Source organism: Wolffia australiana, chromosome 1 (assembly GCF_029677425.1).
Source record: "Wolffia australiana isolate 7733 chromosome 1, ASM2967742v1".
Classification (NCBI taxonomy): domain Eukaryota; kingdom Viridiplantae; phylum Streptophyta; class Magnoliopsida; order Alismatales; family Araceae; genus Wolffia; species Wolffia australiana.
In genome coordinates, this window is record NC_135835.1 from 642,266 (window position 1) to 666,501 (window position 24,236).

Below are 24,236 nucleotides of genomic sequence, written 5' to 3' on the forward strand. Positions count from 1 at the left end.
CTCTCTCTATCCGTCTGTCTTTCTATCTCTCTCTCTCCCACTTCCTCTCTCTCTCTCTCTATCTGTCTGTTTTTCTATCTCTCTCTCCCACTTCCTCTCTCTCTCTCTCTGTCTGTCTTTCTATCTCTCTCTCCCCCTTCCTCTCTTTCTCTATCTGTCTGTCTTTCTATCTCTCTCTCCCCCTCCCTCTCGTTCTCTATCTTTCTGTCTCTCTATCCCTCTCCTTCTCTATCCCCCTCTCTCCCTCTCTCTCCCTCTTTCTGTCTGTTTTCTCTCTCTCTCTATCTCTCCCAAGTTACTACTTTATGATCTCTGCCTGAGTCAAGTTTATCACGTCGAGCAGTAAATACCCAGTAAATGCCCGCACGATGACTCTAAACTCGCCTGAACGCATCTACTCTCTCTCTCCCCATCGCTTTCTCCATTTCTCTCCATCTTATCTCTCTCCCGATTTCTCTCCTAGTCAACTAGTGGGTAGTGGAAGGCAGCCCCTCGTGCGATACTTCTCTCTCGCTAGAGATCGGAATTCTTGGAACTTGGAAGCCTCTAGCGCCAGCGATAGCCTCCACCCCGGCCCTCGTGCGATAATTCTCTCTTGGCAAGGAAGTTCCCTGTTCCCTGTAGTAGTGTAGTTTCTCTCTCTAGATGCTGTACACAGTTGCAACCTTGGATACGCCGGCGAGAGGCGTACTTCTCGCTCTCCGATGCAAGAAAAAAAAAAAAAGACGGCGGGGATCCCCATCAATCGCCCCAAACTTTGTCCTCTGCCCTCTTCAGTCCAGTAGAGAGAGAGAGAAGCCAATGTAGCGTCATTTCACGAGCCACGCTCGTGAGCAGAGGCCACGCTCCGCCATTAACAGCGGTCCCATGGAGTTAGAAAGTTGAAACCGCAGGCCATCTCGGCAAGAAGGGAGGAGAGAGGGGGGTGAAAACGAGGCAGAAGAGAGAGAAAGTAATCCCACCGACAGATTTCCTTTAAAAAAAATGCGAGCTTTTAACGTTTAAACAACAAAAACTAGGCAGTCTGACCCTTGTCTTCTCCGGCGAGCCGCCGCCGAGCCAGCAGCGCCTCCACGGCGACCGCCATCGCCACGGCGTGGTCTCGAATCACAGAATCTCTCGGCGGGCAGCTGAGAATCTCCCCGAGAATCTGCCCAAACTTAACCAAACTGGCGGACGGCGGCGCCGCCGCCCGCCGCCGCAGCCAAGCCGTAGCCTTTATCGCGTGCTTGCACAGACTCCCCTCCGCCGCCAACGCGCAGTCGCAGAGCGCAAACTCGCCGCCCGCGTTCCGCACAGCGCCGCCGTCGCCGCCGCGCACCGCCACGGTCTTGCCTTGCCCCAGAAGGATGACGTCATCGTCGGGAATCTCCAGAGCTTGCCGCCATGGCGTGGGGTCGCTCTTCCACTCGTCCTTCCAGTAGCGGGCGAAGCTTGCCTTGCCCGAGAACCCGTCCAGCCAGTAGTAAGCGTGCACTTTGCTGCCCAGCTTGTCAACCAGCCAGTCAACACGCTGGTAAACGGTCTTATCCGCCTCGTTGACCAGCCGGCGCTTGAGCTGGCCGTGGTAGCTCTCCATGGCCGCGCAGGTCTCCGCCGTGGCCACCGGGAGACTCCTCAGCGCCGCCACCCAAGCGCCTGAGGGAAAAACCAGGCTTATCAGAAACGGACGGTCTCGATCAGCGGAGATCTCAGATGAACCACCCACCAAGCCTAGGGACCCAGGTTGACTTGAAGTAGTCCATGAAGTCAACGCAGTCAACGAAATCCTCCATGAAGGCGTCGAAGAGGTCAACGTCCCCGCCTTCCCGGCAAACTAGGGAGACGGCGTCGCCTAGGCTTCTGGAGATCTCGGCTCGCATCTCTTCGTCCTCGCATCTTCGCATGATGTTTTTGTGCCACGAGTGGCGGAGTCGCCAGTGGCAGAAGAGGACCGAGCAGCGGAACACTTCTCTGACCGAGAGAGAAAAAGTCAGCGCTATAAATTAGGTTAGGATTGCGCTAAAAACTAATATCAGTTACTCAAAATAATTATGATCGTAATCGGACTAAAAGGAGTGGTGTTAAATCCATATTTGCTAAGTTCTTTTAATTTCATAACTTTTATTTTGTTCATAATGTTCTGCAAGAACTTCGGAACCTTCCACTCCTCAAGTCGCATCCGAATAGGATTGGGAAGTTCATGTTTCGACCTTGGACGAATGCTGTTCGTCGAAGAATGAACACCTGAAATTTTTGGTTCATGTTTGTGTTCGGTCCGTTCCCGAACGGACCCAAATTAACCCCTCTCGGATAAGTTACATTTTTTTCCTTTGATGATATGCAAGATCAGCTCTATGATTCATATGGATCCACAAAAAATATTAAGAGTTTCACTCTTAACATTTTGTTCGCATTCCCGCCTGAGAACGCCTCTCCAATTCGAGAGTTGTCCGGGAACACTCTTATCATTTTTTGTTCATGTTCTAAACTCTCTTTACCATCCCTTCGGACGGGACGAAATTCATGCTCTAAACTACCAATTGAGAGAAAACTAGAGAGAGAGAGGCGGACCTGATGGAGTGAATGTTGGCTGACGGGTCGTCGATAACGAACCCCCCCAGCTTCCAGTTCGGGTCTTTGGAGAGGACTCTATCGTAGAGCGGGCGCAGCCAGCGGTGCACTTCCTGGCGGGCGAACCCGGGCGTCACGATCCACGCAACGGGGATCGCGCTCCTCTTCTCGTCAAACACGAGGAGACTCTGAACCGGGCACTGCACAATACCACGAACCCAAAATAAAGAAGAATTCCGCCACCCCCCCCCCCCAATATAGTTCCGGATCATCACGGATGTGGATGATGGACGGGACAGGACGAATTTCATCCCGTCCGACATCTGGATTCAGTGTAGGGACAAAGGAGGGGACGAATTTTCGTCTGACGATACAGAAACCGTCCCGTCCAGTTCTCCCAGGACGATTTTTTGTCCCCTGCGGAAAAAAAAGGCATACCGTCCCTCGTCCCCAACGAAAAAAAACCATTTGATATTTTTAATATATTAATATAGATTTTTCCAAGTTTTTTAGGGAAATATGGAGGAGAGAATCCAAATGGACATATGTACAATTATTTCTGAGCGGCGTCAGTCTGCCCTCGCGAAAAATTACAGGGACTTTAATGCAAATTGTCATAGCGAAGCCACATGGCTACATCTCAACCTTCGGATGTGAATCCGGCGGTTTTTCGTCTACATTCGGACGTCCATAGTCCAAGACCTCCGAACGGACAGTTTTTTTGTCCCACGGGACGAAAACCGTCCCGTCCGGTGGTCCCCACGACAAATTTTCATCCCAAATTTCGTCCATACCCTTGGACTATATATGACCCACGACAAAAACAAAAAACGACCAACGAAGAAAGCGTAAAGAACAAACCTTGAGCTTGTTCGCGCCGAAGCAGGAATCCGAGACGACGAGCCCCCGATTGCCGAATCGCACCAGCTGCTGCAGCTGCCACTCGGTCTGAATCCCCAGAACGAAGGCCTCCGACTCAGAGTAATCCTCGAAGAAGAAGACGTAATCTTGATGCGCATCGGCCAAGAGCTTAACACTGACCGCGTCGTCAGCGTCGAGCTCAAAGCTCGAGCGGCGTATCTTCCTCTCCAGCCTCCGCACGTACCTGTGAGTAGACATGGTTCATCTGTTCTGTTGGTTTGAAATGAACAAAAAATTCGCACAAAAGAACCGCACAGGGCCCTGTTCTTTTTTTGTGCAAAAATGAACAAAATTCGCTCAAAGCGAACAAAAGAACCGGGTCTGTACCCAACAGAACAAACAATTCGCACGAATTCGCACAAAAGGAACGGAACGACCATGTGTACCTGTGAGAGAGGAGATCGTCTCTGTTCCGCGGTCCGCCTTGGCGCTGCACGGCCTCTCCATGGCGCTGCATGATCGTCTCCACCGGGACTCCGACGTGAAGCAAGGACGTGACTTGCAGGCGGAGCTCTTCAGAGATGTAAGGCGCGAACATGGCCCGTGTACCGGCCGCCTTCGAGTCCAGCGGTCCATGGCAGGGCGAGCCCTGCTTGTCGACGTGCTTCTCGTGGTTGTATATGATCAGCGCCACAGTCGGCTCGGCTATCAGCCTCTTTACGATGAAATGGCAAGTGCAGCCTCTCTTCGTGTTGGGCCGCCCCGCCGGGGTCTTCCTCTTCGCGCAGTAGGTCCGGCTCGGTCGCACCACCCCCCCCGTTCGATGATCGTCCGGCCCGAACGAGCACCAGTACCTGCAGCACCCTCTTCAATTCAATCCAGGAATTTCAAATCGAGAAGCGTTGAATTGCGTCTTACAGGATGTATTCGAGAATTCCGTCGACTTTGGGCTTGTAAGGCATGTCGGGGGGGCGTCGTCGCCTTGCTTCGACGTGGAATTTGGTGGGGCATTCCTTGCGGTTCGACTCGCCTCTCACGAAATCGTTGATTCTCGTGAAGGGGATTAGGGCCACTCTGTCCATCATCTCCTTCCAGCCTTCTACTCTCGACCAGACGATGTCCGCCGAGGAGAACTCCGGGATTGGGGGATTCTGCACGGGCAGCGTCAGAATCGCGTCCCACCTCGCCATCTGCATACGCGAGGCAGTAATGAACAAACCGTCGGAAATTTGCGAAGAGTCAAGATCAAAACCAGGAAAAAACGAGAAATCGGATCATTTTAATCCTCGGAAAGACTATCATGAGCGTTTGTTCCTCCGATTGAACAAGTTTTAGGGCAGGAAAACGAGGGGGATACAAAAAACGCAAACCTGCTCGACCTGTGCCCGATACCTAGAAACGAGCGAATCGCATCATCAACGCATGATTCAAGGGTGGAGCAACCTTTAAACCGCCTCTATCGCCGACTTCGCCTTCTCTATCGGCCTCTTCGAAGCCCGCGCCGCCGCCGTGGTGGTGGCGCCGCCGCCGGTGTCGCGGAAGAGGGAACAGCGAAGGCTACTAAGAGTGAAGAGAGGGCTCAGCTCGGGTTTCAAACAACGGGCAGGCCCAATTGCGAATGGGCCGCTATTACCAGCCGATTTGGGCTTTTATTGAATTTGGGCCTCTATTAGCCAATCAAAATCTTCCACGTGGACAGTATAAATTCAACCAATCACTATTGGGTCTAGAAACGGGTAGGGTAAACTCGGTTAGACAACCCATTAAGAGGCCCAATAGGTTATTGGGCCTTTATTAGCCAATCAAAATCTTCCACGTGGATAGTATAAACTCAGTGAGACTACCCATTAAGAGGCCCAATAGATAATTGGGCTGATAGTACTAGCGCATTCAAATTGGGTCTATTCGTTTTTGTCGAATCGGAAGCTTCCACGTGGCTGGAGAGACTGGCTCTTCCTCGTCTTCAAGCTGGATAGGGTTTTGAAAACTCCATGGTTTGGCGAGTTGGGAAGGTGAGATTTCTGCCAGGATGGTGACTCGTGTTGGGGGAGCTTCTCTCGCCATTTCGGCCCTTCCGTCGTCGATCTCCTCAAGGCTGAGATCTACCTCTAGAAATCTCGGAATTGGCTTCTTGGGCGCGGTAGTTCCCTGTTATTTTCGATTCTTGAACGGAATCCTAAAGCCTCGTTTTTTCCTGTTTTATTGTCCATTTTTTTGTAATGTGATGATTCTTTTGGGCGTTAGTCAAGTATTCATACCTAATTTCAGTTTACTTTGAATTACGTGTTGATTGTGAATATCTGACCGTTCGACGATCCCAGGAGCGCCTGTTGCTTCGGCGATTATAACGCTATATCCCCTTCTTCCAATGTTGACTTCTCTATGCTAGAATAATCCCGATCATGACAATGTTGTGTTATTCAATCCAGTATCCTGAAAATTGTCTCTCACTTATCAAAAAATCAAACATCTTGCACAAAGGGTCTTTTAATACCAAAATGTTGGCAATCCGTCTGTTGCAGCCTGCCACCAAAGATTGAACGTGATTATACGTGCGACTTTTTTTGCCCGCTTACTGTTCTTCTGTATTGGGGTGGAAATTTCAATGCGTTGGAAATCGATATCATAAGAAAAGATCCAAATGAAAGGTTCTCGGAAGGCCATGTCCTGGAATCTGAGACTTTCTTTCTTCTCTGGTTCATTGCAGGGCCATGGAATCTCCACCCGCCAGATCATCATTGACTCAAGTCCTTGGTCTGTGAAGCAAGTGAGTTTGATCGGCTTCCTTCCTACCCAGTAAAGGGTTTTGGTCTCGTCAACGTCATCGACCCTTGTTGATGTTGACGGCGACGTTGACATTGGCTAATTTTAGGGTGGTTGATGATGACGATGACGAGGTTATTACGTACAGTTGACATTGACTCTGATGGGGTATCGAAGATGGTTGAGATCGTAAATCAACTTCAGCATCAACCTAGGAAAGTCAGTGTTAAAATTTTCTCAAACCCGTCAACGTCATAGTCAATGTCAACTGCTCTAGTGAACGATGATAATTGCGTTGACCAAAAGCACAGACGATTGAAGCTGGCAACGACGTTGACAGCAGGTAACTGAACCATCAACGTGGAATGTTGTTTTGCCTGCTTTCATAAAATCTCATTCTCCCTCATTCTGCTATCGAGAACAAATGATGAGTCCATTATTTCGAGGCTAAAGCCCACCATTTGAATAGGCTTGACCTTGCATTTCTGCAGCGCAGCGCATCTGCTTCAAACCCTGCCTGGCGAGGGCCAGCCAAAATGTTGACGATGAGGGGACTCTTGTCGATGAGGACACCCTGCAGCAGAGACTAAATGCTGCCGTGGAGGAGGAGGACTATGTGCTGGCCGCCAAACTCCGAGACGATCTACGCGTTCTTCACGAAGATAGCAAGGCGGCAGTGCTGGCGGCGAATTCCCGCTTCTACAGTGCCTTCCGGCGGGGAGATCTCGCCGCCATGCGTGCCATCTGGGCCAAGGGAGATAACATCTCATGCGTCCATCCCGGGGCAGGCAACATCTCTGGTCGCGACCTCGTCATGGACAGCTGGGACGCAGTCTGCGGCATTGACCATGACTTCCCTATCAAGATAGAGCTCAAGGATGTGCAAGTCCATGTCAGAGGGGACGTTGGATATGTGACCTGCATGGAGGTGGTCAAGACCAAGGGCAGCAGCTGGGGAGCGCAGGTCGCCACCAACGTCTTCGAGAGGATCAACGGGCAGTGGTTCATCTGCGTACACCACGCTTCCCACGTCGACTTATGAACCAATGAGGTATCTGGGCTCCCCTGTCTCTCTAGATTTCGTCGTTGCAATATATTTAGAAAAACTGCTGCGTGTTCCCATGTTCTTAACAGAGATGCCGCGTAAAGTCCAATGATAGGATAAATATGGATTTTTTTCAGTTACAGTGTACGGAGCTGCATGTGATGTGGGTAAAAAAGAAAAAGGTGGCTGTTTGTGCAGAATCATGGTGGGATGAAGCTGAATCGACATAGATTATTAGAGAGAGGGTGTGTGTGAGAGAGAGAGAGAGTTGGAAGCGGTGTAGTAGAAACTGGAGCAAGTCAATTGCAAATGTATTGGGGCGATTTGTTCTTTATTCTCCAGTTAAGAGAAAGAAATGGTAATTGAGATATTTCAGGCAAGTCACCACTTGCTACTGTGTTCTTCAGAGAGATGGAGAGGGTAATAAAACAGGAACATGCCGGTTGCAAACATGCTGAGGCAAGTTGCCAATTTTACACAGTTCTGGAGAGAGAAAGAGAGAACTGCGCATGCCGGTTGCAATTATACCGAGGCAAGTTCACATTTGTTCACCAGATTTTGGTACACAGAATAGGAGCATCTCACCGGCAAATGTCTTGAGCCCAGCTGCCTCTTATCCAGTTCTAGAGAGAGGAAAGTTGCTACTATTACCCAGTTCTAGAGAGAGAAAAGTTGCTACTATTACCCAGTTCTAGAGAGAGGAAAGTTGCTACTATTACCCAGTTCTAGAGAGAGAAAAGTTGCTACTATTACTATAGTACAGGGACGCGGACCTGGAAGGTTTTTTTGTCCCAGGACAAAAAATTGTCCCGTCCACGAGGTTAGACGAAAATTGGGACGGGAATGCGTCCCGAGATCTCCGGACAGGATGGTTTTCGTCCACTTGGATGAGAAACTGTACCTTCAGGTCATCTCGGACGAAAAAACCGTCCCATCTGCGTCCCTGCACTGGTTCCAGACGTCGGACGGGACGATCTTCGTCCTGTAGCGTCCATCATCCACGTCCTGGACAATCCTGAACTATACTAGTGCAGGGACCCGGACAGGACGGTTTTTTCATCCCAGGATGAAAAAATCATCCCGTTCGCGAGGTTGGATGAAAATGGGGACGGAAATTTGGCTCGAGACCTCCGGACAGGGTGGTTTTCGTCCACTTGGACGAAAAAATGTCCCATCCGAAGGTCTCTGACAAAAAACTGTCCTGTCCACATCCCTGCACTGATTCGGGACAATCTTCGTCCTGTCTCGACCATCATCCACATCCCGGACGATCCTGAACTATAACTAGTACCCAGATCTAGAGCGAGAAAAGTTGCTACTATTACCCGGTTCTTATGAGAGGAAAGTTGCTACTATTACACAGTTCTTAAGAGAGAGGGAGAGAGAGATATGCCAGTTAGATAAAAAAGAGTGGGGGTTGTGTAGAGAACTGGAGCATTGCAAATATATGAGGCAAATTGCCACTTGCTCCTCAGTCGAGAGATAGAGATAGAGAGAGAGAATCTACAAGAGGAAGGCGACGAAGAGAGAGCATAGCTTGCAGTATAACAGACAGCGGCAAGCCAACAAAGCAGACAACACAGTGGGAGGCCATCTCTGAGCTTGGAATGCTCTTGTCTATTCGCGGGTCTTCTTCAGGAGGCCGGTGGAGCTCCTACTGTGCAGAATAGATACGCACGCCGCAAACGCCTGCAGCGGGCCGATGGAGGCGTGGAAGTCAACCGTGTACACCCCTTCCTTGAATACCACCAAGCTCAACGCCGGCCTGCTCTCGTCCCTGCTTCCCCCCTGACACCACAAGAAAATCCCCGCATATGGTCGGATGTTTATATCGAGATATATATACATATATACGTAGATTATAGAGGAAAAGATAGAGAGACTGAGACTTAGGTGTAGATAGAGTGAGATATGCGAATAGAAAGAGAGAGAGGTATAAAATTATAATTATAAGTTGAGAGATATACACAGAGAGACAAGAGATGCATTTAGAGATAGAGAGATACATAGATAAAGATAGTGAGACAGATATTCAAAGATAAAATAGGGAAGGAGATGCAGAGATAAAGAGACAGAGAGAGCTGAAGACGTAGATAGTGATGGATACAGAGATATATATATAGATGCATAGATATATTGAGCGAGACAGAGATATAGGTAGAGATAGAGAGAGATGTAGATTTTTCTTTCAAAATACATAGATTTAGTTTCATAGATGCATAGAGAGATTAGAGAGAGAGGCAGAATTATGGTTAGAGATAGAGAGAGATGCAGATACATAGATACATTTTAGAGAGAGACAGAAATATGGGTACCGATAGAGCGAGAGATGTAGATACATCGAGAGATTATAAAGAGAGAGACAGAAATATGGGTAGAGATAGAGAGAAAGAGATGTAAATTCATAGAGATATTTTACAGAGACATAAATATGGGTGGAGATAGAGAGAAAGAGATGTAGATACATTGAGAGAGATATGACAGAGATATCGGTAGAGATAGAGAGAGATAAATTAATACATACATAGAGAAATACAGATAGCAAGACAGATTCAAACATAGAGACAGAGGTATATATAGATAGAGGATAAGAAAGAGAAAGGTTAAGCACGGAGATAGAGATAAACTGAGAGCATACCTGAAAAAACAGCTCCACCCGGTGGCTGTTCCTGGCGCCGTTGACTTCATGAAGACGGTCAACCAGAACGGTCAACGAGCAGCCAACATCCCACCCTCCGCAGTCGCACGACCCGCCAGACCTCCACCGTTGCAGCAGCGGCGACGGCCTTCCCCCGTTCTCCTTGTTCGACATGCCATGCATCTCACTAGACAACACCACCGCCACCTTCTCCTCTTCTCCCCCACTTTCCACAGCCACAGCAGCGACCTCGCAGCCCTCCCCCTCCGGCGCGACCAGGACAAACTCGGTCAACGACGACCCCAAACTCCCGCAAGAAACAGTCAACTGACCTGCCACGCTGGACACCAGCTCCTTCCTCTTGCTCTTCTTCCCCTTGCTGGTCAACCATCCTCCCGCCTTCTTCATCCTCTCTTCCTGGACGACGTAGAAAGTGTACCCCGACTCAGAGCTCCGCACGCCCGTCTTCCTGGTGGCCGCCAGGATATCCGTCTCGTTGACCGAGAAAGTCAACAGAGGGAACCCGTTCTTCCAAGTCAACCGCAGGAGGCTCTGCTTCATCTCCTGCTTCTTCTTCTCCCCCGGGATGGAGACGGAGGCCCATCTCGAGGAGACGGCGGCAACGTCGCCGAGCGACGAGGCGGCGGAGCCCGCCGCCACCTTCCTTGGCTTCAGCCATGGATCAAGCAGCCTCCTGATGTTCTTCCCTCTGCTGCTCCCACTGGATTGCGCTGGCTCTTCAGAATTCTGCTCGGGCTGCCTCAACATGGAGCCTCCCTCTAAGGAAACCCCTCTTCTTCTGCCATTAATGGAAGCTCCTTCTGAGGGATCTTCTTCTTCTTCTTCTTCTTCGGGGCAGGAGTTCTGGGGACGGCTTGGGCAGGACTCGCTGGAGGAATCGCAGGCTGAGGAGATGGTAGACTCCTCGCTACCCGTCGGAGAAGCCGACGGAGGGTCCAGTTGACCGAAGAAGGGCGGCGGGTCGTTCTCTTTGGAGGGGAAGATTGCAAAGATGGACGGTGTAGGGTTCGGATCCGGCGCCATGGATTTGACAATGGTGGGGTAGAACGCCCCCGTCTTGACAGCTAGGTCGACATTAATGGTGGTCACAGAAAGGAGTCGCTCGACGGATCTAAGCCCTTTGTGGCGGCCGAGAAGGGCTGCCAAGAATGCCGACAAAGATTCATTTTTTATAAGCCCCAATAGCTTGCATATGAACAGAGGTGAACGGAAGACGGGCAGAGGAAATTTACTGACCGGCAATGGGGGAGGAGAGGAGCTGACCCCCGGCGACCCACTTCTACCCCTAAAAAACTCCGGTTGCTCCGACGCTTTTCCGGCCGACCAGAACGAAAATGAATGCTCCCCCTTATTTTCTACTCTCTAGCCTGCGCAAGTAAAGAGCGAGAAAGAGAAAGAGAGAGAATTTACTCGGGGGGTTGCCAAGAATGCCGACAAAGAATCATTTTTTATAAGCCACAATAGCATATGAACAGAGGTGAACGGAAGACGGGCGGAGGAAATTACTGACCGTCAATGGCGGAGGAGACGAGCTGACCTCCGGCGACCCACTTCAACCCCTAAAAAACTCCGCTTGCTCCGACGCTCTTCCTGCCGACCAGAGCTTAAATGAATGCTCCCCCTTAATTTCTACGCTCGAGCCTGCGCAAGTAAAGAACGAGAAAGAGAAAGAGAGAGAATTTACTCGTGGGGTTACCAAGAATGCCGACAAAGATTCAATTTTTATAAGCCCCAATAGCGAGAAAGAGCGAGAAAGAGAAAGAATTTACTCGGCTATAGAATTTAAAGAGCGAGAAAGAGAAAGAGACAGAATTTACTCGGGGGTCCGGAACGGGACGGGACGGGTAGCGAGTTACCGAGGTTGCTCTGCGAGTATGTGCGTGGATATGAGCTCCCAAACCCGCGAGACTACGTCGCCGGAGACAGCGGAGAAAGCTTTCTTAGCAGCCGCCCGCCTCGCTTCCAGCGCCAGATCGTCTCCGAGAAGCTGCTTCAGCGCTTCTAAGAGCTCTTCTCTCCCGTTAACCTTCGTCAGAGATCGTTACAATTAAGTATTTGTGTGAAATTAAGCTCCATGATCAAGTATTTGCGTCACCTGCCAAACTGACAACCGATCGACTGCGGACATTTGCCTTATCATATTGGAGAAGTGGCCGACGAAAGGCCCAGTTAGAACAGCGCAGCCCGCGGCTGTCGCCTCTGAAAGATTGTGTCCTTTCATCTCGGGCAGGAATGAACCCCCAATTACCGCAATTGGAGTTAACCTGTACAAGGTTCTCAGCTCCCCTGCAGAAATTTCACAGAAATTTCGCAAAAGTTCTCTGAAATTAGGGGAAATGTTCCTATTATTTTCTTTACCTAACGTGTCCACTATGTAGACTGCCGTGCCAGGTGATATCTTTTCCACGCTGGACCTCAGGACTGCGGAGATGCCTTGCTGATTTAGCTCCTGCGAAAAGCAAACTATTAGCACTCTTCTGAAAAATGTGAGAATACACGACGCCGAAGATTGACACGAATGTTACTAAGACGAAAAGCTCGGTGTCAATCTCACAACATACCCGTTTAATCTTCCGTCCGTGTTCTACATGTCTGGGCACGATGATTGTCAACAGAGCAGGGTGTATCTTTGCAAGCGCTTTGTGAATTTGCATAAAAACTGGACAAAAGAATGCAGGAGATACGTGAGAGTCGACTATTTTCTGAAGATTAAACTCGCCCTAGTTATAACAAATTTCGACATCCCTATTGTCAGTGATTAGAGAATCCTTGCTGGAACTTCGAAAAAAATTGCAATATGAGAGAGCAATAAAGATGAAACTCATCCTCGTTAGTCGAATCACTAAAAGGTGAAGAGTGGGCTTCAGGAAGAAACATGCAGCATAACAAGGGATCAAAAGAAATTATATTATCAGTGTTCCTACCTTTTTCTTCCCCACAATGCAGAGATGAGGCCATCCAAACACGCCTGCCAGAAATATCTACCCTTAGATCTTCTAAAGTTGTGAGCTCCTTCTCGGACATATTAAAATCTCCAACAGCTAAGAAGATTTATAGGCGCAAATTAGGACGAGAATCTGATGAAACTCACTTCTACATGAAAAATATGAAAAATTGCGGATATGAGAGAGATTTGAATAACTAGGTCTACGATAACATTACCGTATTTTAGATCACCGCAGAAATTGATGATGACCGGTGGTGCAGATAGGAGCTGGAATCGGATAGCCTCCATTGTACTCTGACGCATACAAAAAATAATTTACAGAAGAAGATTAACGGAATATTCAATGAAACAAAATTGGTACGGACCAGTGGAGCTATGACGGAAAATTTAGACAGCATCGAGGCGATTAGAGAACGTGCTATGGGCTTCCACCAGAGCTTGAAGGATTTGAGAGAGATTCGAGCATTCAACAATGCAATTGGAATCTGATCAGAGAATACAAAAAAGAGAACACGATGAAAATCGCTTGAGAGCTTCCGCTTGAAAAATCCCTTCTAGCGTAATTTATGTTCTCCAGTTTTATTATAAAGAAATTGGATGACGTTCAAAATCCATGCTGATTCCATTACCACAACAACCTTAGCGGACACTAGTTTGAAAGATATCTCGAGCCACATGAAAAAGCTACTGAGGGAAACTTGGCACGGGACTGACAGGAAAGGTATGCAGTTATACAGTCTAGAGTAAAATTAGATAAGAAATTTATCGTGGGAGGAATTCTCCTCTGATGACCGTAACTTACCACCTTGCCACTAACATTCATTATTATCATTCCCCTGTACATATTTCTGCCAGCCAGAAAGGAATCCAGGGTATGAAAAACCCACTGTATGACCATCCTAAATTCCATCCCCTATCCTTCTTGCCAAGTAATCTCTGGTTCTGGAGGGAAGAATAATGCCCGTGGATAATTGCTCATAGACTAGATGTGCCAGCCCATTTTCTGGGGACGGAATGCTGGTAAGGTCCTCGGTTATAAAAACTGCTTCCTGCTGGAGTAGAATTGCATGGTCCATAATCCACCAGGGAGGAATAGAGGAATTGCCTTTCAAGACTCCTGGAACTTTTTTGCACGGAAGCTATTATTTAGAGGATTGTAGATTCCCTCTGGTCCCTCTTCTGTTACATTGGCCGTCTAAAATTGCAATGGCAAAGGGAATCATCCTGGCCTATCTTGGACTTCATGCCTACGGGTTTGTAGGGAAGGATAAAACAACCCACAGAATTCACACGGTCGGATTATGACTTTAAAACCGATGAAAATATGGTGGTGCAGCTCCGACCCTTATCGAGGGTGGGAGTACTGTCTTCCCCACTGTGACGATCCCTAACCGAAATCAATACCCGAATTTGCGTCGCGAGGAAACACTCGAGAAAAAGATGGGGGAAATGGAAAATCCAAACCAAATCTAATTTTCTGACGGCGGTGGAAACTTTTCGAGGAAATGCTTGGCGGAGAACACTTCGACACCAAGGAGTTCAGGCGTACCTCAACACCGTAGTGCGTGAAGAGATTCCAGGGAATTCAGATCGTGACGAGGCTGGGCGAATTCAGATTGTGACGGGCGTTGAGAGGCCGACTAGACGAGGAAGATTATGGGCGTTCCGGGCGTGAAACGGCCCTGGTAGAGAGTAGATGTTGTTATTGCAGAGTCAGGCGTAGGCGAATACCCATGTGCGCGAAGCGCGCGTAGGGTGCGCCGAGCACGCAGAGTGCTGGTGCGCGGAGTGCGCAGAGGGCGTGCAGTGCACTCGGAGCGCGCGTAGCGCGCACGGCTCGAAGCATCGGACAGCGTCGACGACGACCGGCGTCGGTGGCACAAGCGTGTGCGGCGCTGACTGGCAGCTTGGGGCGCTCTGGGCGGCGGCCTAGGGCTTCCTTGGGCGGCGGCGTGGGGCAGCCTAGGGCGGCGGCCTTGGGTGGCAGCCTGGGGCGACGACCTTGGGCTTCCATGGGCGGCAGCCTGGGGCGGCGGCCTAGGGCTGCCAAGGGCGGCAGCCTCGGGCGGCCTGGGGCGGCGGCCATGGGCTGCCTTGGGCGGCAGCCTAGAGCGGTCTGGGCGGCGGCCTAGGGCTATCAAGGGCGAAGGACAAGAAGGGAGAGAAAGGGAGATTAGAGGGAAGGGGAGGAATGGAGAGGAGGAGAAGGATGACGACTGTCGACGCGAGGCTGTGGCGGTGGTGGCGGCGAATTGGTGCTATACCATCTATTTGACTTTGTATTTAGCAGAAGGCTAATACAGTATTCTGAATTCAGCAAGTTTTTTCACAATAAACACTTTTAAAGCAACACGAACTTAAAGTGTCAATCAGAACAAACCTTGAAAAAAAATAAGAGATCCTTGGATGTATCTGCGACAATCCTCAAGGCCTCCCAGGGGCATTTATACTCTATAAATACATGGATCACCCCAAATGAGGAGAAGGGAAGTAGTAATCGTCGGGACCGATTCAGCAAGAAGGGAAAAAAGAGGATAGAGGAGATGTTGAGGTAAGGGATGAGAGTTACAGAAAATGCTTCCCCAGAGAGGGCCCTTAATTATGGGAGAAAATGCTCCCCAGAAGTGTAAAGGCGCCTATCCGGCCTTGCACTGGCCCAGTATCAACTGTGTTTTTCATCTTGATCTCAGATTATCAATTTTCAATTTTATCTTTCTCTTCAAGGGTTTCCTTCTCAATTGGAACCTACATCAAGGTCTCTATAAGTGTCGTCCAATTTTTGAAGACCATCGCTCCACAATTAGCACTCACGGTAATAAGAAATTCATTTTTCTTTCCACTTCTCAATTTTAACCTTCAACCAATTTTTTATCATTAATTCTCCACAGTGAATAAATTGCGCTATAATTCATTCGTATTATGAATAAAAGACACCATAAATGATATAAAAGGGGGTAAGTGAGATACTCAAAAGGTGAATGAATTAAACTATAATCCATTAGCATTGCGACTAAAAGACACCATAGTGTAAATGATATTCAGCAACAATGCTACAAAACAACTTCTCATGATTCAAGGATAGCCATTGAAGACATCTGAGATGACAGAAAGACAGCAAAAGGAAGGATTGTTTGAATATATCACTTACCCCCTTTGTTGCAGAAGAAAAAATAAGATTGGGCCAAAGCTCACTTTCAATTAAAAAAACAGCATCTGGGCTCCAAAACCCTAGGAACCTATTCACAGCATCGTATGTATCCACAGGTGCAAACTGAAAACAAAGACCAAACCATCAGACCACTAAATGATATCATAAACCTTCAAGTTCCTAACTTCAACAACAAAAATAATAAACTTTAATAATTCTTTTCTAGCAATGAAACAACAGATGATAATGAAAAAAGAGATAGAGATAAGAGAAAGACATCATATACATTGATGAAACTTGTTGAGGTAGCTTCGAGACAAGACAATTTGATACCGTCCCCATCCTTTTTTTTTTGAAGAAAGATACCATCCCCATCCTATTAGCGTAGTTTAGTCATGTTGACCCACTACAGGACATTTTGGTTATTTGGCCTCTTATGTATTCTAGGACGGAAGTCAAGAAGAATGGAGCTTCCAGCCCTCATGATTATCTCTACTTCACAGCCTTTTCGAGCGCTATGTCCTCAATTATTCTCGTTCTGTTTTCCAACCCAGTGAAAATCTAACCTCCTACTGTATCCCTGTTCCCCAATAAGAATCAGATCAAGGGTCATTTCACAATTCCCTTTGTTTCAGGGAGGATCTTTGATAGTTTAACCTTCCATATGTTCTGTAATTACTTATTTTGATAATAACTGATGTACTAACCAAGCTTGCTGTTGAGATAAATCTATATTATGTAAGATTTTGAACTTTTTTACAGTTACGAACTCAAGTTGTGTGAATGAGATCTGTATCTTTTGCACCTCCATTCTCATTTCCTTTCATCGTCATATGATAGATCAAGTCATGCTTCTAACTCATGTTTATATCTATATACCATTGTGTTGATCACCGATTCTGGGTGATCTTCCCCTTTCGTTTCCAAACAAAATCACAACTCAGATGAATTCGCATATACTATCCTCTTGCATCACCAGCATCTGGCAACAGTTACCCTACTTTCCCAACATTCCCATCATTAACCTCCATCACAAAGTAAGCAATGGTGTTGATATATTCCCAGCGGGAATCATATCGTAAAAGGTGCTGACCCTGGCAGAGTGGATGATGCCGAGGGGACGAGGGCAGCAGGGGAGCTGCGGAGTGGGCGTTGTCAGAGGAAATGGTGCTCGACAGAGTGGACATTGTCAAGAGAGGAGCTACTGAGAGGAAACACTAACTTGAAAACTCTTCTCTTGCCCTCCCACATATTTTAAGGGAAATGCAAGAGGGAATGTGAAAGATGATAATGCCCCTAGTGGGCTTACTAGGGAGAGTAGATCGTAACAATGATCCCCCCTTCAAGCACAACTTGTCGTCAAGCTGGTGTGTCGTCATCAGTTAAGTTGGTGGGGAAATCGCCACGTGCGGCTTGCTGTTAGGCATAACAATGCGGATGTTCAGGGTTTTATGACAGCAATGCCCTGGCAAGAACCTCTCGTTGCACTAATAACAGAGACCTTGAGCATTGCGGGCGACAAATTCCTCTTTGGTCAGGTTGAGCCGGTAAGGGCGGGTGGATGTGTTGCAGTTGCTAGTTTCTGTCTTGAGTACTGGAACCTTGGGAACTTTGAGGGCACCGGTTCCGGGGATGTTGGCCAAGGGGTCCTCAATTTCCTGGAGGATTGCTTCCGCTTCGAATGCGCAGTCGATGATGTTGTTGGTGGTCTACAGGTTGTAGCAGTTGACTTCACCTCAGATTTTGGGCTGCAAGGTGGCATAGAGGATGTCCATGGCTGTTTCTTCAGCGAGGTCTGGGAGGTAGCCCTTGATACGATCCTCGATCTATGCTCATATTGAAAGGGAGTGGAGGACGAGGCGAGGTAGAGATTCCCGGGGTGGAGAGATGAAACGGGAAGGGGCATGAGAGGAGGCCGAGCAGAAGAGGTAGGGACCGGTCGGGGATGAGACGCCTGAAGACGCGGTGAGGCAGAGACGATCACGAGGACGGGGATCGTGGGGAGAGACGGAGAGTGGAGGTAGAAGGGACCAGAGGTAAGGGGAAACACGAAAGATAACTTAAGAACCAAACTCCAAGTCTGCCCTCCCTGGGAGGGCTGTGCTATTTAAAGGAATACAAAAGAGAAACATAACGAGAATGCCCTTGATGCGGCCTGGGAAACCTATCAGCCCTCAAGGCCTATGAACTCGGACACAAGCTCGTCCACCGTGCCAGATTGGCACAGGTTGAACAAGCAGTGGTAGGTGTCGCGGGGCTTCAGTCCAAAATGCTGGTTGAGTTGGCGTTTGAAGTCAGCCCAGCTTTGGAAGCCCATCTGATTGTCAAGGTAGCAGAACCAGGAAGACACTGTCCCATCCAAATAGGATGATATCAAGCGAAGTCGTTCTGCATCGTCAGCGAGGTATGCGTGGAAATATTGTTCCACACATCGCAGCCAACGCTCAGGATCTTCCCCAGAGAAGATTGGGAGATTGGCCATATGATAGGGGCATACCAGGGGTGGATGACCAGTACATACCCAACGACTAAGGGTCCCTAGAGGTTGATAGAAAAGCTCGTTGTCGTCCTCTCATGTTTCGTTGTCAACGGGATGCGTCAAGCCGCAATCGTGATGAGGCATGAATGATGGGAGGCGAGCCAGTAGGTGGGAACCCGGTACTGAGGTTGGTCGTCAATGAAGTTGCCCCGGCGTGGCCCGAGACCGGGTGCACAGGGTTCAACCTGATCTGTCCGCCGGAGTGGCGACATGGGCTGCATTATGAACGGCTCCGCACATCCAAGGTTACACGAGTGCGGGTTACTATGGTTGGCGTCCATCTCTCACCGCCAATGAGCACCCCTGAAAGCCAGAGGCTCATGTGCAGGGGGCGGAAGCCGTGCTGGGAGGCCGGTCGGCAAGGACAGCCAGTGCTGCGCCTGGGTGGTGTGCACCTGCTGATCGGTGCTCGCCTGCCTCTCGGGCATGATTGGAGCCCCCCAGCGGGAACCCTACCAGGCTTGGACAGTGTTAATCATCGGATCTGGCCCCATAAGTGCCCATGATGGTTTGCCTGGTGCCATAGGCCCCCCAAGGATCACAGAGGGACTGGTCGCCCGGAGAGACCCTTTCACCAACCCAAGCATATCACGTCCGACTGAGTCAGGTTTCGGAGAGCCCAAAATGGGGTGCCAAAGGGACCAGCAGGGGGAAAAATCCCCATATTGGGCCCCTTTTCTGGGTTGCCCACCGGAAATGGGCCCGCCTAATAGCGGATCAGGCCGGGCGGGAATGAAAAACCTGTGCCCGACCAATTTCCCTTAGGCGTATATTCATGTGCTGCCATAAATTTACTAAGGATCTTCTTGATCTGGGGAAAAAAGACTCTGTTTTCTAAGGATCTTCTTGATATGTGGATTAATAATCTGAAAACAGAATTGAAGATGTCTTGTGATCATCCAGCTCAAGAAGATCCTTAGTAAACAGAGTCTTCTTTCCCCAGATCAAGAATCCTCAGTAAATTTACGGCAGCACATGAATATATGCCAAGGATAGTGTTATGACTCCCTGCCTATGCTTGCGAAATTCTTGATTGTATCGAGGAAGAGTAAAAGTAAAGCTTGATAAAATTTTCCATAAATAGAAAATATAACAGAGGAATTTGCACAAACTTCTTGTCTGAGGATGAGACATAAAGGCCAAATAATAACATTGGGCGAGAGGGTCAGATCAATGTCTTTCTTGACGTGGAAGGAATATAGCCGAATCGAACTTGCCAAAATCTGCAGCAGGAGGATCTCCAGCACGACCCAAACTGCCATTTCTTGAAATATGGTGACCAATCTGTAAGTCATATTCCCGATCCTTACTTTTTTTTTTTTTGAAGAAAATTCCCAACCCTTACTTATAGACCAACTCCAGCCCCATAATTTGCATATACATGTGCCATCAGTCCACACGTCTGTGGTGTATGCGCCACCTTTTTCAGTTATCATAGGTTCTCAAAAGGAGCTTATCAGACAGTATGACATTTCAGTGCCAATAAATATTGTAGTGGCCCAAGTTATTTGATATCAAACTCAACCACAAGGTACCAGACCTGTAAAGAGGCTATATTCAATCACCCCAAAAATACAAGAAGGATAGTAACACCTATTGACAATTATTGTAGTCACTAAAATGCAGTGCCTGCAATTACTATGACCCTTGCCAAAGAGCCTCATCAAGTAAGTAAAACAACCAAACCAGAAACAGAAAATTGCTCCAAACCATACAAAGCCTTCTTCAATTTGGAACAAACTAGCAAGACGAACTGCATAGCAAGGGGCAGTGGCATATAAATGTCTTCATAAGATGTAACTACACAGTTGTGGCCCCCAACCCAACGGGGTAGGCAAAAAGATGTAATTATACAGGGTTGATTCAAGGCAAGTATGGCGGAGAGGGCCAACCAGTAGAGGAGATGCTCCCTAAAAGTTTACAGGTGCCGTCCCAGGCCTATACTACCGTTGTATCGATTTTACTCTTCACCTTGTCCTCAATTCATCAATCATTAGTTCGCTCTCTCTCAAGAATCATTCTCTCATTAGAGACACTCATCAGTTTATCAGATCACCACAAAGGAATGTGTTTTTGGCATCAAATTGCTAAAGCACCGCAGATTGCAGACATCCGAGAAGATCTTCAAATTTCTCAATCTTGGCCAATTGTGATAAGGTCCTTCCTAGGACTTGTCATGGTAAGAAAAGGAGACGACATAATTAGTCACATGCTAGCTATGCAGCACATGATAGTTTTATCAAGAATAAAGTTGGATGCGACCAATATTTGTGACATTTTTCTATCAAGACGCTCCAACTTAACCTGGCACATTTTTCCTCTCCAACTGTTTACACTTTCTAAAACGTGTTGAACTCTTCTTTATTGAGTGGTTACGACTTACAACATCAGACTTGCACACGTTTTTGGCTAGAGAAAAATATTACTATTTCCTAGGTTAAGTCCTCTGTTCAACCAGAGGATGGTAACGAATCGTTAGACATCATTTATTCACTTCTCATTGATGTAAGAGCGCCAGACATTCTTACGTGGTGTATCTACTATTCCTTGGAGATTTTTTGTTTTAGCAATTTTAAGCGCAAGGCTTTGGGCTGGACTGGAAGATATGGATTTGATGGTGAGAATTTTGTTGGCTGGAATTATGATTTGTAAATTTATGTAAGTGGGAGGAGGAAAACTTGAAATGAAATGAGAAAGCATGAAACGCAGGTGGTTGTTTTTTGGAGCTGAAGGTGCCTTCAGGTCAGAAAACATCAAAGTAGATTTCTCATATTTCAGCGGAATATTGAAATCCTCATTCCAATAATTTGATTTTCCTGTCTTCAGGCACTTAATGAGAATCCGCAATTAATTCCTTGGCATCCCCGACTCCATAAGTCCTCCAATACAAAAGGAACATAACATAAATTAATATGCATCTATTGATGGAAAAACCTTATCCATATCCCTCTAGGGACGTATCGTCTCCAAAGTAATTTGAGAATAAAGAGAGTTCCCAGAATGAAGAGGAGAACAGGAATGATCAAGGAGAGGCCGAGCGGCAGGTTAGGGATCGGCCGAGCTATTTAAAGGGAAACACCCTATTTAAAGTGAAGCATGCATAAGGGAAAAGTCACAACTACACTGAGGGGGACTTCGGGATCAGGGATCGTATTAGAAACATACATTGTCAAAAACAATTGGCAGAAGTAAGAGCTAGGAGGCTGTTCTATCATGATGCTGAAAGGTATCACATAAACAGGGAAAAAATGGCACCTGGAATATAACACCACACGGGAGCCGTTCCTTAATTACTTCGCTGAAAAGTCAATAATGAAGTGATGGCATATTTTATTGAATTAATTAAAGAAGGCATGGATAAGACAAGATAAAAAGTTTGATTTCACATCCAATGCCTTTCAGAAAAAACAACCATATCTTAGAAACAGCGTAGTTTTTAGCCAGATTTAGGAGTCCGATGCTTGTTTTAAGGATCCCTTGATTCGTGAATCCCTTTCAGATTCACGAATCACGAAAGTTCGTTTTTTAAATGTTTGAAAAACTTAGAGCCCTAAAAAAACCGAACCCCCATTCTAACGCGAAATGCGGAGGCTATCTCCGCAGAATGCTTTTATAAACTAGAAACACAGTACTTCACTTACAACGCAGAGACCGTCGTAACGGTCAACAGAACGGCGATCTCAGGCCGCTGTTCGACGCAACGCTTAATTACTGGAATAGCGGAGAGGCCTTCTCCTGTCAAACGAAATGCAAATGGAAACGGAAACAGATGGAAAGAATTAGGGAGAGAAAAAGAACAGTTTCATGAACTAACAAGGTAGCGTGCATCAGGATTCACAGAAATAAATGCGACAAGATCAGATTTGAAATCACTACCAAGAGAGACGGCGTGGAACCATAAGAGCGGAGTTCCCGGCGCTGGACGGGGAAACGAGGGCTCGCCAAGCCGTTCACGCCACCTGGTAGGGTGCTCGAGGCCCCGCAGTCTTCGCCATTGCACAAAGAGGTACACCAGTGGAGATGCCGCGCGGCTCGTCGCCCTGTATACAGCGTACGCCGCCCCGCCCCTCGACCACCATCTCTCCGCCATCTCCCTCACTCCGTACAGACCGTTGCTCTGCTTTCAAGTTTCAAGCACCACTGTTTTGAAATTCAAATTTAAGGTTGAACTACCCGTTAGTGGGCTCGGCCCAGTTAAAAATCTTAAATAGTCAAAAGATGGCCTTAATACATAACCCCCAAATTACCTCAAATTTAGGAATAAGGAGTTTCATCTCAGCATACTCTCCTAAGAGATATGGGTAGTGATTTTCTGAATTAAAATTCCGCTAATGTATTGTCCAGAATATTAAGACGGAGCAGTTTGGGATGGGAGACGAAAAATATGTGGAGGACAAGGATTGTGCCCGTCCTGATCTGTCTTAACGTCCCCAAATCCTCCATCATCCCTCATTCAGAGTGGGGCCCTGTCATTATGTAGTTTAAAATTTTTTAACTCAATTCTGAATTCTGAAATTTTCCTTCCCTAGCAACACTACATTTTCCTCCTTATGTTCTCGCTCTTGTGATATCTCAACCCATGCACGCACAAGTAATGCTGGCCTGTCTGAAATGTCAACGTCCGGCCGGATGTCAAATCAGACATCTCGAGGGGGAAATAATGGAGCGCGCCCAAGCGTCATCACCAACACTCCATCGGAGCCGTCTTCACCGACTTCAGCATCACCACCGGTCCATGTCCAGCCCCACCAGAGTACCAACGTGTCCGTGAAGACGCCCCAATTTAAATACCCCGGGTAGAGCACGTCCGCACCCGTATCTTCATGTTTTCATATATGCTTTCAGCCGTTTTGATTTATGTTTTCAGTTGTTCGTGTAGTTTTTAAGTTAACGTCGTCTTGTCCGTTGTTTTTTCTTATTTGTGTTGTAAATGAAGGGGAAGATCCTACTTTCTGAACCCTTTGTAAAGGCCCATCAGGGCCCTATATACGGCCATGATGGGACCACGACATTGGCAGATCTGGAATTTGTGCGGCAGTTATCCCATGTCCAGGTCTCATCTTGAGAGAAGAAGAAGAGGGTGAAGAAGAAGAGAAGGAGAAGGGGAGGAGTAAGAAGATAAGGAAAGGCAGGGAATGGGAAGAGGCGCTTTGTTTCGCCATAGCAATTGCCGACCGTGTGGGGTTCAGTCTGCCTGGACTTTCGATTCAAGGTTTCAGTCGGCGTGGATCCCTTTGCCCCGACCAACAGCCGTCACACATTCCCGTGTAACGCTGCAGCAATATTCTTACTAGGGGCGACCGGTGGTTAATGCGGGCCCCTTTCCCGAGCGACTGGTTGCGTTCGCGTGATATTCCATCATCGGGTTTCGGCTAAATGGTGAACGTTCTTCACCGATGCACACTCAAGCTTGACACGTCTGGGAATCGCTGGATCGGGCTGACGCAATTGTTTTGACCACGAAGTCGCATTCTCACCGCACCGCCAACTCTTGCATTTTTGTACCCGATACACAACCACCGTGTTTCCCCACACGGGGATAATTGGGTGCATGAACGCGATCCTTAGTGGACATCAAGGTCGAATGCTATTGCCCGTGCCACTTGAATTTTGCCTCCCACCGACGTCCCGCCCAGGCTGTCGCCTAGACTGCCGACTGCGCCCAGGGCGCCCCGAACACTTAGGAATGCCGTCTAGGTCCCTGTCAGTGCCCAAGCCGGT

General features: G+C 47.9%; 3 protein-coding genes across 12 annotated transcripts; 1 reads left to right on the forward strand and 2 right to left on the reverse strand.

Moving 5' to 3' along the window:
• Positions 1 to 946: 946 nt before the first annotated feature.
• Positions 947 to 4,992, reverse strand: LOC144700308 (zinc ion binding protein). Of its 4 annotated transcripts, none has more exons than XM_078571816.1 (7): positions 4,807 to 4,992; positions 4,333 to 4,604; positions 3,861 to 4,268; positions 3,415 to 3,658; positions 2,554 to 2,753; positions 1,709 to 1,953; positions 947 to 1,638 (listed from the first exon to the last, which is right to left on the reverse strand). In XM_078571816.1, exons 2-7 carry the CDS (start codon positions 4,602 to 4,604, stop codon positions 1,016 to 1,018), a joined length of 1,992 nt encoding a protein of 663 aa, XP_078427942.1. In that variant the 5' UTR covers positions 4,807 to 4,992; the 3' UTR covers positions 947 to 1,015. The 4 variants fall into 4 exon arrangements, with proteins under 4 accessions (XP_078427942.1, XP_078427944.1, XP_078427939.1 ...); XM_078571818.1 differs by having other exon boundaries at positions 4,794 to 4,992; XM_078571813.1 differs by having other exon boundaries at positions 4,785 to 4,992.
• A 395-nt stretch (positions 4,993 to 5,387) lies between these two features.
• Positions 5,388 to 7,602, forward strand: LOC144700342 (Nuclear transport factor 2 (NTF2) family protein). 4 transcript variants are annotated; one of them, XM_078571821.1, is made up of 4 exons: positions 5,389 to 5,554; positions 6,122 to 6,181; positions 6,674 to 7,228; positions 7,312 to 7,602. In XM_078571821.1, exons 1-3 carry the CDS (start codon positions 5,444 to 5,446, stop codon positions 7,217 to 7,219), a joined length of 717 nt encoding a protein of 238 aa, XP_078427947.1. In that variant the 5' UTR covers positions 5,389 to 5,443; the 3' UTR covers positions 7,220 to 7,228; positions 7,312 to 7,602. The 4 variants fall into 4 exon arrangements, with proteins under 4 accessions (XP_078427948.1, XP_078427947.1, XP_078427946.1 ...); XM_078571820.1 differs by having other exon boundaries at positions 7,360 to 7,602; XM_078571822.1 differs by lacking the exon at positions 6,122 to 6,181 and having other exon boundaries at positions 5,388 to 5,554; positions 7,360 to 7,602.
• A 1,016-nt stretch (positions 7,603 to 8,618) lies between these two features.
• On the reverse strand, positions 8,619 to 22,631 carry KDTA (KDO transferase A). 4 transcript variants are annotated; one of them, XM_078571824.1, is made up of 14 exons: positions 22,392 to 22,631; positions 22,157 to 22,250; positions 21,771 to 21,813; positions 15,977 to 16,099; positions 13,194 to 13,313; positions 13,044 to 13,122; positions 12,806 to 12,922; positions 12,443 to 12,540; positions 12,240 to 12,330; positions 11,977 to 12,167; positions 11,738 to 11,907; positions 11,392 to 11,522; positions 11,118 to 11,248; positions 10,924 to 11,020 (listed from the first exon to the last, which is right to left on the reverse strand). In XM_078571824.1, the coding sequence occupies exons 1-12, from the start codon at positions 22,603 to 22,605 to the stop codon at positions 11,504 to 11,506; spliced, it is 1,359 nt and encodes a 452-aa protein (XP_078427950.1). In that variant the 5' UTR covers positions 22,606 to 22,631; the 3' UTR covers positions 10,924 to 11,020; positions 11,118 to 11,248; positions 11,392 to 11,503. The 4 variants fall into 4 exon arrangements, with proteins under 4 accessions (XP_078427962.1, XP_078427950.1, XP_078427958.1 ...); XM_078571832.1 differs by lacking the exon at positions 13,194 to 13,313; XM_078571825.1 differs by lacking the exons at positions 10,924 to 11,020; positions 11,118 to 11,248 and having other exon boundaries at positions 11,391 to 11,522; positions 11,699 to 11,907.
• Between the last annotated feature and the right edge of the window lie 1,605 nt (positions 22,632 to 24,236).

Bases quoted from the DNA above. Each gene is read 5' to 3' on its own strand.
- LOC144700308 (XM_078571816.1), bottom strand. From the start codon at position 4,604: ATGGCGAGGTGGGACGCGATTCTGACGCTGCCCGTGCAGAATCCCCCA. The intron at 2,754-3,414 runs GTTTGTTCTTTA...GGTATTGTGCAG, and splicing joins TCGGCGCGAACAAGCTCAAG to TGCCCGGTTCAGAGTCTCCT. The intron at 1,639-1,708 runs GTGGGTGGTTCA...TTTTTCCCTCAG, and splicing joins AACCTGGGTCCCTAGGCTTG to GCGCTTGGGTGGCGGCGCTG.
- LOC144700342 (XM_078571821.1), top strand. From the start codon at position 5,444: ATGGTGACTCGTGTTGGGGGAGCTTCTCTCGCCATTTCGGCCCTTCCG. The intron at 5,555-6,121 runs GTAGTTCCCTGT...GGTTCATTGCAG, and splicing joins GAATTGGCTTCTTGGGCGCG to GGCCATGGAATCTCCACCCG. The intron at 6,182-6,673 runs GTGAGTTTGATC...TCTGCAGCGCAG, and splicing joins GTCCTTGGTCTGTGAAGCAA to CGCATCTGCTTCAAACCCTG.
- KDTA (XM_078571824.1), bottom strand. From the start codon at position 22,605: ATGGCGGAGAGATGGTGGTCGAGGGGCGGGGCGGCGTACGCTGTATAC. The intron at 13,314-15,976 runs GTAAGTGATATA...TTCTCTGATCAG, and splicing joins TTTCTTCTGCAACAAAGGGG to ATTCCAATTGCATTGTTGAA. The intron at 12,168-12,239 runs GTAAAGAAAATA...AAATTTCTGCAG, and splicing joins CTACATAGTGGACACGTTAG to GGGAGCTGAGAACCTTGTAC.